At 36.9% G+C, this 19,911-nt stretch overlaps 1 protein-coding gene across 1 annotated transcript in view; it reads left to right on the top strand.

The window, feature by feature from the left end:
• Positions 1-19,911, top strand: part of LOC104852868 (alpha-1,2-mannosyltransferase ALG9) — a 95,891-nt gene that overhangs the window by 54,871 nt on the left and 21,109 nt on the right. Inside the window, exon 16 of the mRNA XM_010610680.2 lies at positions 13,514-13,644. Within this exon, the coding sequence (XP_010608982.2) occupies positions 13,514-13,644 (131 nt within the window). The remainder of the gene's footprint in view (positions 1-13,513; positions 13,645-19,911) is intronic.

Below are 19,911 nucleotides of genomic sequence, written 5' to 3'. Positions count from 1 at the left end.
AAAAAAAAAAAAAAAAAAAAAGCTTCCAGGAGAGACAGCTGGATAAATTGCGAGTAGTTGTCTCTGGGAAGCTGGACCAGGGGATTAAGGAAGGAACTGATGTTTTTCATAAGTAGTTTCTTGTACTACGTAAGCTTTTTAATTATACACATATATTATTTTGATAACGCTATAGTGATTTTAGAAAAAGACACAAATCTTGCCCTCAGAGTCTATTAGGACAGACAAACCTTGTGCTTGCGAGGCAGGCGGTGGAAGCACCGAGCTAAATACCCAGCCCAAACCTAAAATATTAAAGTATAATGAGTGCCATAATATGCTCTTGGAGCAAAGAGAAAGGAGGAAGACTCTTCTTGCTTCTCTACTTGAGAACAGTTTCATTAAGAGATGGCATAGGAGCTTATTTTTTTGTGGTACTGGGGATCAAACTCAGTTGGGCCTTTGTGCTTGCAAGGCAGGCAGCAGAACCACTGAGCCAAATCCCTGGCCCAGGAGCTGGTTCTTAAAGGATGATTAAGAGTTGTCTAGTATAGGAAGGGGAAATTGATATTTTAGTCAAAAGGAATGGAATATACAAAGACTTGAAGGATGAGAAATCATCTAGTGGCTAGGAAAAATGTAATGATTGTGGTTTCTGTCTTTTAGTTAATTAGGCAGGAGCATTTTTCATTTGTTCTGTTTTATTTGTTCACCCATACCTATGTAACTGTGTTTTTCACTAAAGTATATGTTATTTAAGAGTAAGAGTTCACATTTTTGTCCCTAATCTTTGAAAGCCTCACAGTACCAAACTTAAGGCTATACAGAGCAGATGATTTAAGAAAAATCAACTAGAATATTGACAGAGCCCTTCCTTTAATCTCCTTTAACTCTCTTGAACTAAAGAGAGGCCTCCTCAAACCTTGTTAATAATAGAGAATGGCTAATTAGGACCCAAATGACTCAATTTTTCAAAGTCTATTTAAGTTTCTTAAGTTTCAGGAAGAATATTAGGCTATGAGTTCCTGGATGATAGGGATCATGCCTAGCTTTCTTCTGTCTTGTGTTACTAATGTCATTTGACAGTTGACAGAGGTTAGCATTTGGCATATTTGCATCTTAGATAGCTTCTTAGCAAAATTGATATATGGCAGGAAGGTAGAATACTTTTCTTTTAGCTTTGTTATGTGTATTTCACACAGATGATTCTAAATTCTTCAGTCATTGTCATTTATAGAAAACTATGTCAGAGGCTTCCCAACATTTCAAACCAAGAATAAGACAATTTCATAACTTGATGCAAACATTAAGCTGGTTAGAGCTTCATCTATTGAATTTTCATTCCTTTGAATTTACATTCTTTTGAAAGTAAATGTGAAATTATTTGGTTTTGTAAAGATAGTCCTTCTTTAGTGAAAAATGGGGAAATGTAAATCAAAACTATATTGAGAGATCCGGGGATTTAGTTCAGTGGTTCTGCCCACCTGCCTCGCAAACACAAGGTTCCGAGTTCGATTCCTGATACCAAAAAAACAAAAACAAAAAACTACATTGAGATTCCATCTCACCCTAGTCAGAATGGCTATTATCAAAAATATAAAAAAAACAGTAAATGCTGGTGAGAACACCTGCTGGTTGGGAATATAAATTAGTACAGCCAGTACAGAAATCAACAAATATTGTGTGTTCTCTTTAATGTATGGAATCTAAAAAAGATGGCAGAAAAGTACAAAGGAGACTATTATTGGACAAGAGGAAGAGAATATGGAGGAAGGGAAGGGCATATAAAAGTGGGTAAATACAGGGCATAGATATGAGCAAAATATACCATCTGTATTGAACTAAAAAATGTGAAATAGGGGAGAGAGCAGGGCAGGCAGTGGGGGTTAAAAATAATCAAAATATGCTATGTGCAGGTATAGATCTCCAAAATGAAACCCATTAATCTGTATAACCAATATGCACTAATAATAAGTATGGGAAAAAATTGTAAAATGTGTACCAGGAAATGGTAATGTCATTTAGCAGATTAAGCAGATAAAATTATAATACTGATTTTATGAACATGTTTTGCCAACTTTGGAAATTGAAAATTAACTTCCCATTACTTCTGTTTTGTTTTTGTTTTTTTTTTGTTTTGGTACTGGGGATTGAACTCAGGACCTTACGCTTGCAAGGCAGGTGGCAGCACCACTGAGCTAAATCCCTGGCAGTTCTTGTTTTTTTGAGGCAGAATCTCCTATGTAATTCAGCCTTGCCTTGAGCTATGTAGCCCAGGCTGGCCTCAAATTCATGGCAATTCTGCCTCAGCCTCCTGCCATACTTTTTCATTTATGTTTTACTATAATGGCTTTGTCCTTCTGGCATAATGCCATGTAAAATTTGTGTACCTGATATTGTTCATATTAGGTAGTAAGTTCCTAAAAAAATAGGTAGTAAGTTCCTAAAAGGCAAATGTCTAATGTTTGTCTGCCTGTCCTCCCTTTTAAGTTATAATGATAATATAAAAACCTTAAAGAAAAAAATACAAAAATTTGATAGAAATTGGTATGTGACATTTTGTATACATAGCTCCACTTAATTATAAAGTAGAACTTCTCTAAAAGCTATGTGATTTATTTTTTGTTTTGTAATTTAGTACTTAATGAGCCTTTCTTTTTTTTGTGTGTGAGCCTTTCTTAATGATAATGATAGCGACTTTAGTCATAAATACTAGTGAATTCTATTCTGTATTATAGATATATTTTAAGATATTTTCTGCAAACTAATATTTTAAAAATAAAATTTACAAAAATCCTAAATTTGTTGTTGTAAAACAAAAGAAATTCCACGGTTTTTCATGATTTCTCAGTTTCTAAGTCTGCTTTTTTTTTTTTTTTTTTTTTTGGTTGGTTGGTTTTGAGACAGGATCTTACTGTGTAGCCTAGGCTAGCCTACAACTCAGAATCCTCTTGCCTCATCCTCCCAAGTGTTAGGATTGTAGATGTGTGCTACTGCATTCAACCTAAGTCTACATTTTATCTAAAGAGGGATGTTTGTTTTATTTGAAATGTGTGGTTGAAAACTAAGAAACAGAATCCAGATTGGAGTGGAGTGAGCTGCAATTGCATCCTTGTGGGTATGTATCTCCACTTACTTCTCTCTCTTTCATCTTTCTTTCCTTCCTCTTTTTTTTCTTTCTCTCTTCCTGTCCCTTCTTTTTCATACTTTTCTTCTTCCTTTTCTTTTAAAAATATTTTTATTGATATATGTTTGTGATTCATAATACTTTAAAAAATTGTGCATATACAGATTGCATCTTAATCATTTTTACCTCTCCTTATCTTCTTTTTTGGGGGGTTCCAGAGATTGAACTCAGGACCTTGTGCTTGCGAGGCAGGTGCTGTGCCTCTGAGCTAAATTCCTGGCCCCCTCTGCTTATCTTCTTTGCTCTCCTCTCTCCCTGCCATTCCCATATCCCCTTCTCATCTCTGAAATGTCTGCCTCGCTGTTTCCTATCATATATCTTTTATTTTGCTCTTTAAATTATTTATATTTTCACTTTCTTATATAGGAGAAACCATGCAGCTGATTTCGCCCTCCCTCCCTCTCTTCCTTCAGGGGGCCTGGCTTTATTGCCCAACTGGTCCTAAACTCCTGGCTGCAGATAGTTTCATTTCATTTTACACTTCTAATCAGTTGATCCTGGGTGACTGGACCCTAGGGTTGAAAAGCATGAAATTTCATCTAGACTCAACAGCAGAATGCTACAATTGATTAATGATGTTTGATATAAGCAATAGGAAGGTATATTTAGATTTTGGATTTTTTAAAATTATAATGAAATAACTGAGACAAGTTAACTGTACAGTGAAAAATTTTGGGGGCTGGGGATTTAGCTCAGTGATGCTGCCACCTGCCTCGCAATGGGACCCGAGTTCTATCTTCGGTACCCCCCCAAAAAAGTAAAACTTATGTAGCACGTACTTTTAGAGAAAAGTTTGAACAGCATGGCACAACCTCTGGTAAGGGGGCCCTTTGCCTGTATCATCTGATGGTGGATGGCAAAGGCAGGCATTTGTATGGGAGGAAGAGATACCATAGTGCTAAACAAGAAATCTGAGAGACAAGGATCCCAGGTCTTCCAGTGGCACACTCCCAGTTAACCTGCAGCTCTCCCACTGGGTCTCATGTCTTAAAGTTCCCACCATCTAATGATACATACTGCTGACTGAACTGCCAACACATGAACCTTTGAGGGAGAAACAACATCTAGATGGTAGCAAAAGGAAAACAGCTGTCAGAGCTTTCTGTATTTGTTATCACCCAGCTTCAGGATAGATCTATGTGGTGATTCTCAGCTCTGTAGGTAAGACATGTGATGTATTCCCAGATCATATTTTTTGGTACCAGAGATCAAACTCAAGAAGCTTGCGCTTGCAAGGCAGGTGATGGAACCACTGAGCTAAATCCCTGGACCCCAAATTGTATTTTTTATATTGATAAAGCACTTGGAGTAAAAGAAGCCTTGTAAAAATGTGGAATTCCTCAGGCAAGCTAGACCACAAAGTTTTTCTAGCTCTTTCTATTTTTAACAATGATATATCTTGGGGTTTTTTTTTTAAGCCTTTTTTTAAATTTTTTTTTTTTTTTTTTTTTTTTATACCGGGGATCAAACTGGTCCTTGTGCTTGCAAGGCAGGCAGCAGAACCACTGAGCTAAATCCCCGGCATATCTTAGCTCCTTGACATGAAAAATGTAAGAGGACTGAGAGATGTTATTTTTATTTTTATTTTTTGCCATTCATGACAAATATATATATTCAGCTAGTGCTAGAAGTAAGACATAGTGCTAGAAGTAAGTGCTACAAGTAAGACATAGACTTTCTGATTGCCCAAGTCTTGGCAATATTAAAGGCAGACTGTGTATTTGTTACCTCTCATGCAGGGATGCCTTTCAATATAGAAACACATTGACAAGCACTAGTAGCTTAGAGAAGAGTAGAATCAATGCTGTGGAGTATATTTACAGTTGTGATAAAATTAGTTTCTCTACAACAATCCTTTTCAAGATTTGAGAGAGATCTTAGTGATTTGTAGTCCAAGCTGTTTAGAGAAAGTAAAACCTCTCAGGCTGCCTTATGTGACTTTCCTAAATTACAGAGATAGAGGCAGAGTATTTAGTTGCCTTATTTCCTGATACAAATGGAAATACTGGACATATTTAAAGAACAGCATGTAGAGGCAGGGGTTGCAGAGCATTACTATATTATGTTGTGTTTTACTCTATTTTGGAGAGTTACATATTTCAAATACTAGTTTGATTCATGGTTGCTTGATGATATAATCTATACGCAAATGTTGTAAATAATCTATACGCAAATGTTGTAAATAGGATTTTTCTTTTCTTTTCTTTCTTTTTCTTTCTTTTTTTTTTTTTGGTATTGGGGGATCAAACTCAGGACCTTATGCTTGTGAGGCAGGCGGCTGCATCACTGAGCTAAATCCCTGTTTTTATAATAAAAGCTTGTGGCTAAAATGGAGTCGAAAGGTATCTTCTCAGAGAAGTTCTTTACATGCACAAAGTTCTGCAAGTTTGCAGAATTGGACTTTATTTTCCCCAATTTAACCATTGAGAAAAGCATGGAATATCCTTTTGAATTTGGTTTAATGTTATGTCTCAGATGTGTCCCTCAAAGTTCATGTTTTGGAAACTTGATCCTGCAGTGCAGGTGGTGGGAGCTAATAAACGTTGGGATATATTGCTTCAGCCTCAGGAATGGGTTAATGTTGTTATTGTGGGAGTGGGCTCCTTATAATAGGATGAGTTTGGTCCTCTCTAACGTTCTGTAAAATATCAAAGTAAGTCAAATGTTGTTATGGTGGGTTTTCTAGTATTACACAAACTTGATTTACTGGAGCTTGCACTCATTTAGCTAACTAGGGATGGTTAGTAGATTGATTATAATGTGATTTGATCTTTCCTGTAGGAAGATTATACATGAAAGAAATAGATTGTTTTTTGAAGGACTTTAGAAGATAAGGGAAGACATTTTTGGTGCTTAGAGATAGCTGGTCATAGTTTTGAATGGCTTGAAGTTGTTCAGCCTCCTGGTATAGCCACTGACCCATTTTTCTCTCCACCTGTATTTTTGGACTGAGTGAGATATTCCTAGTATGGTACTAGTCATAGGAATGCAGTGGTGATGAAGAAAGACCTATCTCTGCTTTCACAGAGTTTGTGATGCTCAGCTATCAGAAGGCCTGGGAACTTGCCATAGTTGCTTCATAGAGGGATATGAGGAGACACAATAAATCAGAATTTATTTTGTGTTTGGAAAGAAGACATTCTGAGTACTGCCCAAAGTTAAGTATTAAAAGAGTTACTGGCATATGTCAAATATAGCTACTGTTTGGTAGCCTTGGTTAGTACCAAAATTTACTTAGTTATGGGCAAAGTATCTAAAATTTTTTTTCCAGCTGTAATCCTTGTCTTGAAAGTTACAAGATAATTGATTTCAATGGCTCTTTCACATTATCTCTTAGAAGCTTAAACAGAATTTTTCACTATGGTTGTTTACCAGAGATAACTTTGAGTAATGTTTGACAAATAATATCTATCTTATATGTGGGGATGGTTTCTCTGTGATGTTCCCTGAACTTCACCTCAATCCTTGCCAGAGATCTCTATTTTTACAACTGTGTGCGTCATTGTCATTTACAGCTGATAGATGCCTGAATGCAAATTCATATCCTTCCTGCTTTAAGACTTGTGGGGCTCAGCTCAGGCAGCTGGACAGACAGCAGGAAGTTCACTGAGGAAAGGAGACTGGACATTATTTCTTTTCTTTGTCCCCCATAGTATTCTGACTGAGACAAATTTACTTGCTATGATTGTTGAACCCATTCTGGTTACCTTTTCTGAATCTTCAGCCTTCTAGCCTTTCTGTTAGTTTGAAATCTATTTTCGCCTAAAATTTTGAAACTTGTTCTTTTATACTTCTGAATCCACTGCTGTGGTTCCTTCTGTTCTTGAAACTCCTACCTTTTCAGGTTGGTATGACAGACAATGTCTGTTAGGGTTAGGGTTTGGGTTAGGGTTAGCTTTATTTGTGGTCTTCTACTCCTTTCTGTTCTGCTTTCCCTCTTTCCCTTCACTTTCACCCTTTCTTTCCTCTTTTCAGTTCCTTTCACTTTTTTCCATGTGTTGTGTGCTTTTGTTGAGTATATGTTTAGCACCTGTGGGTGCTTTTACTGTGTTAGGATTTTGGAATACAGAAGTGAACAAGATAGATATAGTTCCAGACTTTATAGTGTTTATAGGTTAATTACCCAATTAATTCATAGTTTGTAATTATGAAATGTTTTGAAAAGTACTGGTTGCTGTGAGCACATGTAATATGGGGACTTGTCCTAGTTTAAGTGGTCAGTGATGTCTTCCTGAAGGAAATAATTTTTAGCTAAAATCTAAAGTAGGACCAGAAAGTTATGAAATAGCAGCAGAGAGTGTTCCAGAAAGCAACTCTCTAGTCACACTGGCTTTCTTTCTGTCATTTGAAGCGTGCTGCCTACAGTTTCAGTAGGTACAAGGTATAAGCTGTCATCTTTTCTCAGTTTCACCCAAACTGACTGCTCACTGTTGTCTCTTTTTCTTCCAGCTCTGGAGTAGAAATTTTGGTTTTATTTATTTTCTTTTAAATAGATTGGCTCTTCTTCTTTCTTCATTTTTATTGCCATAGAAATTCAAGAAAGCATTTTATCATTTCACATCTGGATACTACTACATTAGCAAGTAGAGTCCTCACTTCAGCTTTTCTCCCAACACCTCCTTAGTCCACTCTCTCCTCTGTACCCAGGATAGACTCCTTTTTCTAAGACCAAATTTTCATCATTTTACTTCTTGACTGAAAAACCTAGATTGCTGATACCCAAGATCCAGTTTCTCTTCATTTGACTCCTCCATTATCATGTCCTCAGACTCTCAGTTTCCTTTCTTAGCACACACCTTTGGGATCAGCGGATATTCTTCCACCTCCCAGTGTGAACTGTACTCATGTTCACTTTGGCCTTTTCTCTTCTGTGTGTGTGTGTGTGTGTGTGTGTGTGTGTGTGTGTGTGTGTGTGTGTGTATTAAGGATTGCACCCAGGACCTTTGCACTGAGCTTCATCCCCAGTCTTTTTTTTTTTTATTTTGAGATTGGGTCTTGCTAAATTGCTCAGGTTGAGTTCTCAAACCTGCAGTCCTCCTGCCTCAGCCTCACAATGCTGAGATTACAGGCATGCAACATCCTACATGATTCTTTAACATTAACATCTTCAGGAAATCTTTGCAACTACTGTAGTTCTCAGTGATCTCTTCTTTCCTGAACTAATTGCTCTTATAATACTTACAGTCTATATTTCATATATGCCAATGTTATTTTTTGACCTACATTATAAGTGTAAGAACAGAGATAATGTCTTACAGCATTTTTTTTTTCTTTTTTGGTGGCTAGGGATTGAATTTAGGCCTCATGCATGGTAGGCATGCATTCTACCACTGAGCTATATCCCTAGCTCTCTTGAAACAGTTTTGTATCGTCTAGTTTAGGATTCCCAGGATGTGTACTTACTAAATGTTTTGCTGATACTCAGAGATTTGATTTTGATATCATTTAGTGGATGCTGCCAATTCATTGCTAATCAGGGACTATGAGTAGTTAATGTTGTAGCCCTTTCATCCTGCATATTGGGTTTAGATTGAACTGTCAGTAGACCAATCTAGGTTGAGACAAAAGTAATTCATTTTAATGGGTTTTAATGCTCTGGTAGTCTTTTTCTATCAGTTAAATTTTCACATTTCACAGATTTCATCGAAGTTTTTCTAACATTCCAACTATTGGTGTAATCCTATTTAGTTTACAAGTTTTAAGTAGTTCATTTCTTTTAATCCTCATTATAACTGTTTGAGATAAGTAGCATTGTATTTTACATAAGAAGATACTGGAATTTGAAACGCTTAAGTGAGTATGGGTCACCAGCTAGCTTGGGGTAAATAGCCAGATCTGCATGTAGGCCTCCTGACTTTAAATCCCCTTTATAATAACCTGTTTTTCCTCTAATGAAGAACCTGCTATTTGATCATTCCTATCTTCTTGGAGGCCTTCATCCTTGTGTGTTTTAATATTTGTTTCCCGGCAAGGATAAAAAACAGGTCAAATTTTTAATTGATCAGTAGTATCTCAATTAGTATGTTTTGCCTTGGTATCTTTCTAAGACTTTTACATAGAAATTAAGTGGAATTTATTTACAGATAATGTGACATGTGAAGCCAAAGCTTACTGGTGTAGTTGAGTATTAATTAGTTATCATTCACTTCTCTGTTAGACTGTGTACTCAACACCAGAACTTGATAACCAGACCTGTAGAAATAAAATGTGGAAATCTCATACCAAGGACTATCTCTGGCTGTCTGTCTGTCTCTCTCTCTGTCTGTCTGTCTCTCTCTCTGTCTGTCTGTCTGTCTGTCTCTCTCTCTCTCTCTCTCTCTGATACTGAGGATCAAACTCAGGTCCTCATGTTTGTGAGGCAGCCAGTGGAACCACTGAGCTAAATCCCTGGCCCCCAAAGACTGTCTTCTAAAAAGAAGCTAAGCATGAAACCATAAAAGTCACTGCCTCTTACTGGTTCTATTGATTACAGGGGCATAGCACTTGTAAAGCCTTTTAAAAATTTTTTCTTTCATGTTCTTACATTGCTTGGGAGCTACAGAGTGGGTGTTCAGACAAAAAAGGCTACTTTCCTGAAATGTTTATGCAAAGGATCATTTTTAGAGAGTTATGTGGAATGGAATTGGGTCTGACGTCAATTCTCAGTGTGCTTTCTCTGCCCTGGAGGAAAAACCCATATGTAGAGACAGATGTGAGACTGAAGTATTTTTTTTTTTTACATATAAATAATGCTGGGAGAGAATGAGAACATTGTTGGGAGGTAGTAGGTGAGAAAAAACAGAGTTTATTATAAGCTAGAGATGACCAAGTAGCTCTTCCGTGCATGTTTTTAAAACTTTCAATTATGTATAATCTATAAGCCTAAATATGTACAAAATATGAGTATACAGTAAAATGATAATGATGATGATAGATCAAGTGCCTATGCAGCCATTACTAGGTCAAATTATAGAACATGCCCAGCACCCGAAAGCTTCCCAGTAATTCCTTTTGATCACTTCAGTAACCCCAATCAGAAATAGTCTGCTAACCTATGGTGGTAATTTCTTTGCTTTGATCTTTTGACTTACCACATTTACATGTGTCCTAAGCTTTTTAGGTATATTTTCCCTGAATCATACTACCAATACTCTTTTATATCTTGATCTTTAACTGCACATCATATTTTAATAATCACATGTTACTACATATAACTATAGTTTGTTATCTTTTATTATGTGCAATATTTCAGTGTGTAACTGCACTACAACTTATTTATTATTTTACTATTGATGAAGGTTTGGTGGTTTACTTTATTGAACTTGTGTTTGAATGCAAATATTTCTGTTGGATATACTTTAGGTTGAACCACATACAGTTACCATTTTTGTGGATCAAACATCAAATATTAATTATTTCATATGATGTAATCTAATATTTAGATTTAGGTATTAACTAATCCCCTATAATTGCTGAATTATAAAAGATATCTTTTTTAAATTTTAGGGCCGGGAATTTAGCTCAGTGGTTCTGCACCTGCCTTGTTAGCTCAAGGCCTTGAATTTGATCCCCGGTTTAAAAAAAAAAATAATAAGATTGTCAAACTTTCAGGCTGGGGATTTAGCTCAGTGGTATCTGCTGCCTTCCTCACAAGTGCAGGGTCCCAAGTTGGATCTCCAGTAACAAAAAATAAAATAAAATAAAATTTTAGTAGATTCTGCCAGTTGGTACAGATTTTGTACATATGAGTATCACTTTTATTACAAATCAAGTTTCATGTATGCCTGCATCTGTGCTAGGCTCTTCATTTCTTTTCATTAATCTATTGACACTGTACGTCACTGTCTTAATTTCTGTAGCTTTACAGTTATAGAAAGCTTTGTTCTTTTCTAAGAGTACTTTGGTTCTTTTTGTCCTTCTGCATTTCCATGTACATTTTATTTTATTTTTGGTACTGGGGATCGAACTCAGGTCCTTGTGCTTGCAAGGCAGGCGCTGGAACCACTGAGCTTAATCCCTGGCCTTCCATGTACATTTTAGAATCACCTTGTCAAGTTTCACATGTCTATTGGGATTTTTAATGGAGATTGTATTTAAGCAGTATCTAATATTTACACAGTAAAATCTACCATCTTAAGTATATAATTCAGCAGTTTTTAGTACATTTGTAATGTTGTACAACTGTCACCAATAATTAATTTTAGAACATTTTCATCACCCTTCTCCTGCCTGCAAAACTCATACTCATTAGCTTCTTCAGTCCTTATAGACCTTTGTTTTCTGTCTTGGAGAGTTGACATATTCTGAACATTTCATGTAATTTAATTATACAATAGATGGCTTTGTTAGTTTGGGGTTTTTTTTTGTTTGTTTGTTTTTGTTTTTTGGTATGGGGGATCGAACTTGGACCTTGCCCTTGTGAGGTAGGCAGTGGAACCACTGAGCTTAATCCCCAGCCATTTGTTATCTTTTGAGACAGGGTCTGTCTGTCATTTGTTATCTTTTGAGACAAGGTCTGTCTGTGTAATCCAGGCTGATCTTGAACTCACTGTATGGTTCAGGATGTATGTATGTATGTATGTATGTATGTATACACACACACACACACACACACACACACACACACACACACACATTGTTCAAATTAATTCCTGCCTCTCCCTTCCCAAGTGCTAGGATTTTAGGCATGTGCCACCATACTCGGTTTAGTGGCCTTTTTTTTTTTTTCATACTGGGCATCAAACTCAGGACCTTGTGCTTGCAAGGCAGGCACAGTGCCATTGAGATAAATCCCCAACATTTTTGTTTTTTGTTTTTTTGAAATAGGGTCTCGATATGTGATTCAGGCTGGCCTTGAACTCAGTATGTAGCCCAGGCTGGCCTCAAACTCATGTTGATCCTCCTACCTCATCAGCCTCCCAAGTTCTGAGATTACAGGCATATGCCACCACACGTGGCTAGGTGATTCCTATCTTAACTGAAGCCTGATAAATTAAGAGGATTTCTTTTTAAATTAGATTAATTATCTGACTAATTTTTATGGTTCTGGTGACCAAACTCAGGGCATGATAAGCCAAACACTCTACCTCTGAGCTACTTCCCATTTTTATTTTTAAGAAACATTTAGATGAGCTTCTGAAAGCTCTTTGCCTCTGATTCCGTGAATTTTTCACAATCTTGAGATATGGCCTATGAAGTTATACTGATTTGGTTCCAAATATGGCTCTGCTATATGCTCATATGATTTTGATCAGAAATGTAAATACTTTTAGGGCAGATATTGTATCTTATTTATTTGGCTCTGTATCCTTAACTCTGACTTAATGGCTAGTACATCAAATATGTATGTTGAAAAAATACATATGTTGAAAAAAATGAAGTTAATTTGAGTCTTGCTTGTTTGATTTATAAAAATAGACTTTATGATTTAGAAATATATGTAACATAGTTTGCATGTAAAATACATTGAAAAATATTTTCCTTTCCTTGAGATTTACTTTTTTAACTGACCATATTAGTAGACTTTTTTCCCCCTTTTTGGGCTTTATTTTACCTCATAGAAATTGCATAATTTTTTTTCCTCCTATGCCCGCAAAATATTCTAAAGGCTTGGAGAGAAGAGGTAGAATGTAAGTTTAATTTGAGGTGAACTATTTAAGCACAAAAGAATCCTACAGATTGTGTACCACGTTCATTGAATTAATCACTTTTTTGAGAAGTAGCAATATGGATTTAAATGACATGTATTCATATTCTCTATGAGCTCTGGTGAATCCATCTTCAAGCACCTGAGTAACTCTAGTTCTGCTAATATTATGTATTTTTCATCTTTATTCCTGCTGTTCTGATATCTCAGTTTTACTGAACTTTTGGTGCAAGACAGTTTTATTGTCAATTCTTTTCACTTTTTGAAGGTGCTGATATTCTTGATGTTGCTATGCTGCCTGTGGGATGCAATGTAACTTCTCATGGCTGTCAGGAGAGTCAGGGCTTCCTCACATATTAGCACCTGTGTTTAGACATATCCTTTCAATTTCTGAAATAAGATGTGATAGACTGGAAAGGGGTAATAATGAGCAGAAAATAGGTTTACCAGAGGTAGGTTGTGGACTCATGGTGGCTTCTTAAATGTCTTTGGGGCTAGGAGACTTAATAACTTAAGTGAGTGCACACATGCTACTGCCTCACAAGCCTAAATAATACCCCAGCACTCTTCTGAGTGAAGAGTACACAAGTAACATTGTCTGAGGACTTGGATATTTGTTCCTCTGAAGCCATGTGGGAATTCTTAAAATTACAGTTGTTTGTTTACAACCCTGCAGGGACTTTTGTAATTACTGATGAAGAGTTGGCTTTTCTGTATTTCAGATAGACATCAGTAAATGTCACTATTTAGTAGATTTGGACACCATGAGAGAAACACCCCGGGAGCCGAGATATTCATCCAATAGAGAAGAATGGATCAGCCTGGTCCACAGACCATTTCTTGATGCATCTAGGTATGTGGTTTTAATTCTAAGAGAAGTACTAAGACTAATAAGGATAAAAATTGGATTCTAGGATTGAATAATTTCTAGTCTTTTTTTTTTTGGTTTTTTGAAACAGGGTCTCACTATGTAGTTGAGACTGACCTGGAACTCACTATATAGCCCAGGCTGGTCTCAAACTCACAGTGATCCTCCTACCTCACCCTCCTGAGTGCTGGGATTACAGGCGTGCGCCACCACGCCCAGCTAATAATTTCTTTTCTTGGGCTGATTCTAGCAGCTGTCAGTTTCTTTTTATTTAGGCCCAACATGTCTTTTGTTTTTGTTCAGTTACCTGAGAAATCTAAGAGTGCTCTCTTTTTTGAGGCACCAGAATGCAAATTATATTCATATATCATCTAAATGAGAGGCTTCTAAGTAATACAGTGAGCTCTACTGTGGAAAACTCAAATAAGTGTTGAAAATGATTAATTTTGGCAACCAATTTAGCTATCCTCACATTAGTCAGTCTCTGAGGCAAATTGACTATGTCTATTGAAAAGTCAGAGTTTTATGAACACTGTTTTCAGGTTCAAAACTTGTCCAACATTGAGATATGCCTTATTAGATCTTAAATAGAGAGACCAAATAGACCAGACCTTGGGTGGCTCTTCAGAAAGATCTGAGTTAATGATAAGAGAGGATCTGGATGGTTAGAGTGGGGAGTAATGGCAAAGGCCAGTTGAAACCATCAGGGTATCTATAAACTTATTATTTAGAGGTAGACAGAGGAAACATACAATAAACATAATAAAGAACTTTGTGGTATTCTAGAAGATGATAAATGCTAAGAAAAAAAGCTAAGAAAACAAGTTAAAAGAAGGGTTGAGAGTTCACTAGAATTGAAGGTTATATCTTTAGCTAGGGTGACCAAGGTAGGCCTCACTGAAAAGATGGTATTTTGAACAAAATCTTTAAAGAGGTAGGGCAATTAGGCACGTGGACATCTGAGAAACAGGGTGAAAAGACTCTGGCATAAGGAAGGAATACAGGAGACTAGTGAGGCTGGAGCTGAGCGGAAGCAGAGAGTAATAAGCAGTGTGGTCAGAGTGTAGGAGGCTGTGACAATTCAGGTTATGAAGAGATTTGTAGGCTATTGAAATGCTTTTATCCCCAGTGAAATAAGAAGTCACTATAGTGCAATAGCCATGTAATCTGTTTTTTGGTTTTTGTTTTTTGATTTTTCATATTGGGGATCAAACTTGGGACCTTGAGCTTGCAAGGCAGGTGGGCACCACTGAGCTAAATCTCTGGCTCTGTAATCTCTGTTTTTAAAAGTTTCTTTTCAACTGTACTATGAGCAATTGGTAGAGAGTAAGTAAAGAAGCAGGGAGACTAGATACAGGGCTCCCGCAACAGTCCAGGCAAGAGATGAGGGTGGTCTGGGTCAGTAAGAAGGTAGTACAAATAGTGAGATGTGGGTAGATTCAGGACATACATATAGAAATGTACTGAATTTGAAGTGTGAGAAATAGAATGGAGTTAAACAAGAGCCCAAGAATTTTGATATGAGCAGCTAAAAAAATAAATTTAACAATAACTGATGGAAAAGACTGCAAGTGGAACAGGTTTTAGGAGGAGAGTGGTAGATCAGCTTTGGTTAAGTTTGATATTTTGTTACCAAAAAAATGGAATTATTTAATAGGCAGCTGGATATATAAGGCTGGAGTTCAAGGGTACTATTTGAGCTAGAGATAGACATTTAGACCTGTTGGCACCTAGACAATATTTAAGAATATGAGACTGGGTGAGATGCCCAAAAGAGTAGATGAAGTTAGGGGCAAGATAGTGTTAAATGTCTCAGAAGAGAATGAACAAGTGAAGGTGACTGACTTAGTCACTTTCCTTGCAGCTGGGACATAACACCTGATACCCACCAATTAAAGGAGGAGAGATTTATTTTGGGTCATAGTTTCAGTTCATAGCTGGCTGGCTCACAGGCAGGAAGGGCATAGTGGGAAGGCCTGGTGGGGAGGAAAGCTGCTCATGTTTTGGTGGGCGGGAAGCAGAGAAGGGAGGAGCCAGGGAGGGAGATGCACTCTTCCAGGTCATGATCCCCATGACCCACCTCCTCCAACTAGTCCCCTCTTCCTAACAGCACATCAGCTGTGAACCTATAGCGAACCAATCCACCAGTGAGTATAGCACCCCCAAGATGTAGTCACCTTCCAAACATGTGAAACTTTGGGGTACTATTTTAAATCCAAACCCCAACAATGACTCAGAAGGAGTGATATCAGTAAAGTAGCAGGAAAATCAGGATAGGACAGTGTCTTGGAAGCCAAAGGAACATTATGTTTTGAGGCAGAAGGATCATGTGTACCAGAAGCTTTTGATAAATCAGTAAGATTAAGACTAACAACTGTCTGTTCCATTTTGTAGTAGGCAAAAGCAATTTGAGTGAAGTGGCAGAAGTATAGGAGCTTGAGAGATTAGAAGGTTAAAGTGGTAACAGAGTGGGGATGTAGCTCAGTGGAAGAGGGCTTGCCTAGCGTGCATGGATTCAGTCCTCATAAGCACCATAAAAAATAAATAAAAACAAAATAAAATGAAACAAAACTCCTAGTGAGATAGTAGAAGAATGGAAATTGTAAATCTCAAGTCTTTTGAACATTTTTGCTGTATCAGAAAAGCAGAGAAAATAATAGGGCTATAACTGGTAGGGGGAGGTGTCAGGGAAACTGATAGGATTTTTGACCTTTTAAAAATATTCTTGGAGGCCAGGGATTTAGCTCAGTGGTTCTGCCACCTGTCTCGCAAGTTCAAGGTTCCAAGTTCGATCCCCAGTACCAAAAAAAAAAAAAAAAGCTTATTGTGATAACATAATTTGCCATTTTAGTCTTTTTGTTTTTTCCTGTATTTGGGGATTGAACCCAACTCTTCACACTGAACTGCATCCCCATCTCTTTTTAATAATTTTGAGACAAAGATCACACTAAGTCACAAAGTCTCACTAAATTACTAAATCTCCCCAAGTTTGAGTCCAAGCACAGACTTTTGAGTAAAGTGGCTGAGCTTTTGAGTCAAGTGGCTGGGATCATAGGCATGTACCACCATGTCCAGTGGACTTTTTTTTTTAGAGTAGTTTTAGGTTCATAGCAAAATTGAGCAGGAAGGTATAGAGATTTCCTGTGTATTCCTATCACCATATAGGCACAGCCTCCTGCATTATCAATATCAGCTACCAGAGCAATAGATTTGTTACAATTGATAAACCTCCACTGGAACTTTATTACCACCCAAAGCCTATAGTTCAGGTTAGGCCTCACCCTTAGTGTAGTACAGTTTCATGGCATAATTTCATGAATCCATCCAAACAGTGTTCTTTAGAATAACTTCACTGCTTTAAAAAATACCCTGTGCTCTGTGTGTTCTTGCCCCACCAACTTAGTCAATCACTTATCTTTTATTGTCTTTGTAATTTTTCTTTTACCAGAATGCTGTGCACAATTCAGGTTTTATTTTTTTTCTTTACAGTGGTGTGAAAGCAATAGACATTCAGTAGAAACCATATATCAAATTATGAATTTTGGTCTTTTTGCAGGCTAAAAATATATAGTACAATACTCTTGCAAAGTTGGGCAATGACAGTGAGCTAAGCTGCCACATAGCTGTACATTATAAGGGTAAACAATGGATACTTTGCATTGTGCTGTGCTGTGATCTTCAGGAGATTAGGTGTAATTAAATACGTTTTTTTGGTACTGGGGATCGAACTTGGGTCCTTGAGCTTGAGAGGCACGTGGCAGCACCACTGAGCAAAATCCCCAGCCCTATATTTATTTATTTATTTATTTATTTATTTATTTATTTGCTTACTTACTATCTTACTTACTTACTAACTCGGGTCCTTGCGCTTGTGAGACGGGTGGTAGAACCACTGAGCTAAATCACTAGCCCTAAATACATTTTTTGTTTGTTTGTTTGTTTTGTTTTTTGAGACAGTGTCTCACTGTGTAGTTGAGACTGACCTGGAACTCACTATGTAGCCCAGGCTGGTCTCGGAAGTCACAGTGGTCCTCCTGCCTCAGCTTCCCTAGTGCTGGGATTATAGGCGTGCACCATCACACCCAGCCCTAAATACATTTTAAATTGACATTATTTTAAATTTATAATGTATTTATCCCAACATAACCTCATCCTGAATTGAGGAGCATCTGTACTAAATTGAAGAAATCATACAATGAATAGCTTTTCATATTGCTTCTTTTACTCTACAATATGTACTTAAGTTTCTCCATATCTTTTCATGGCTTGATAACTCATTTCTTTTTAGTTCTGATATTCCATAGTCTGGATATATCACAGTTTGTTTATCCATCTACCTATGGAAGTACATTTTGGTTTCTTCAAGGTTTTGGCAGTTGTCTTAGTTCTTACTACTGTAAAAAGTTACCATAGACTGGGTTGCTTAAATAACATGCATTGCTATCTCACAGTCCTGGAGTTTGGAAGCACAAGATCAGGATGCTAGCACAGATTCTGGTTCTGCTCCAGGTTGCAGACAGCTGATTTCTCTTTGTATCACCATGTGGGGGAAGGAGGGCAAGCTAGCTTTCTAGTCTCTCATCAAGGCACTGCTGCTCCATTCTCAAGGACCTCCAGATACTATCACATGAGAGATTAGATTTCAGCATATGAAATTTGAAAGGATAGGGCTGGGGATGTAGCTCAGTCGTGCAAGGCCCTGAGTTTGATTCCTGGTACAAAAAAAAATTTGAGGGCCAGGGATTTAGCTCAGTGGTTCCACCACCTGCCTTGCAAGCACAAGGGCCCAAGTTTGATCTCCACTACAAAAAAAAAAAAAAAAAAAAAAAAAAAAATTGAAAGGACACAAATATTCAGTCTGTAGCAGCAATTATAAATAAAGCAACTATAACTGAGTACTTCTTGTCTAAAATAATTGGGACCAGAAGTATTCAAAAAAAATTTTTTGGTACCGGGGATCAAACTCAGGACCTTGTGTTTGTGAGCCTTGCACAATGCCCCTGAGGTAAATCCCAGCCCAGAAGTACTCAGATTTTGAAGTATTTGCTAATACATAATGAGATGTCTTGGAGACAGGACCCAAATCTAAACACAAAATTCATTTTGATTTCATATGCGCTTTGTATACATAACCTGAAGGTAATTTTGTACAATGCTTTAAATATTTTGTGCATGAAATAAACTTTCATGGTGTGAAAATTTCCACTTGTGTTATGTCAGCACTCAAAAAGCTTTGGATTTTGGAGTTTTTTAGATTAGGGATGCTCAACTTGTATAAATATCTGTGTACAAGTTTTTTTTTTGGTACTGGGGATTGAACTTGCGTCCTTGCACTTGCAGGGCAGGCCACGGAACCGCTGAGCTAAATCTCCGGCCCTGTGTACAAGTTTTTGTGTGGACATATTTTTAATCTCCTTTGGATAAATACCAAATAGTTTAATTTCTGGATTGTATGGTTTGACTATACTTAGTTTCCTAAGAAGCTGCTAAGTGATCTTCCAAAGTAGCTGTACCATTTTGCATTCCTACAAGTAATGAGTGAGAGTTTCTGCTGTTTTGTATTGTAACAAACAATTGGGGTTGTCAATATTCTGGATTTTTGGCCATTGTAATAGGTTTATAGTGATATGTCACTTTGATTTGCATTTATATAATGACATGATGTAGACCATCTATACATAAGTTTTCAATTTCAAATTTATCATATGTAGCTCTCCTTTGGTGAAGTGTTTTTGAGGTCTGGCTCATTTTTGTAATTGGGTTGTTCATTTTTTATTGTTGGACTTTTGAGTTCTTTGTATATTTTGGATAACAGTCCTTTATAAGATATATCCTTGGTAAGTATGTCTTTAAATCTGTGACTTCTCATTCACTTGATGATGTCTTTTCAAAGCAATTTTTACATTTTAATGAAGTCAAAATTATTTCTTTTAAAAAAATGAATCATAACTTTATTGTTGTATCTAAAAAATAATGACCACATTGAAGGTCATCTAGATTGTCTTCTGTGTTATGTTTTTGGAGTTTTATACTTTTCAAATACATTTAGAATGATTTGTTTTGTTGTGTTGTTTGAAACAGAGTCTCATTTTGCAGTCCAAGCTGGTCTGGCACTCACTGTCTACCCCATGCTGGCCTCAAGCTCACAGTCCTCTTGCCTCAGTTTTCCAAGCCCTGGGATTACAAGTGTACATCACTATGCCTGGCTTATGATCCATTGATGTAGTTTTTTTTTTTTTTTTTTTTTTTTTT

This window comes from Fukomys damarensis, unplaced genomic scaffold (genome assembly GCF_012274545.1).
Source record: "Fukomys damarensis isolate Sample0158 unplaced genomic scaffold, DMR_v1.0_HiC HiC_scaffold_16, whole genome shotgun sequence".
In the NCBI taxonomy this organism is placed as follows: Eukaryota; Metazoa; Chordata; class Mammalia; order Rodentia; family Bathyergidae; genus Fukomys; species Fukomys damarensis.
Note: the sequence above shows the minus strand (reverse complement) of the source record. Positions and strands in the feature narration are given on the sequence as shown.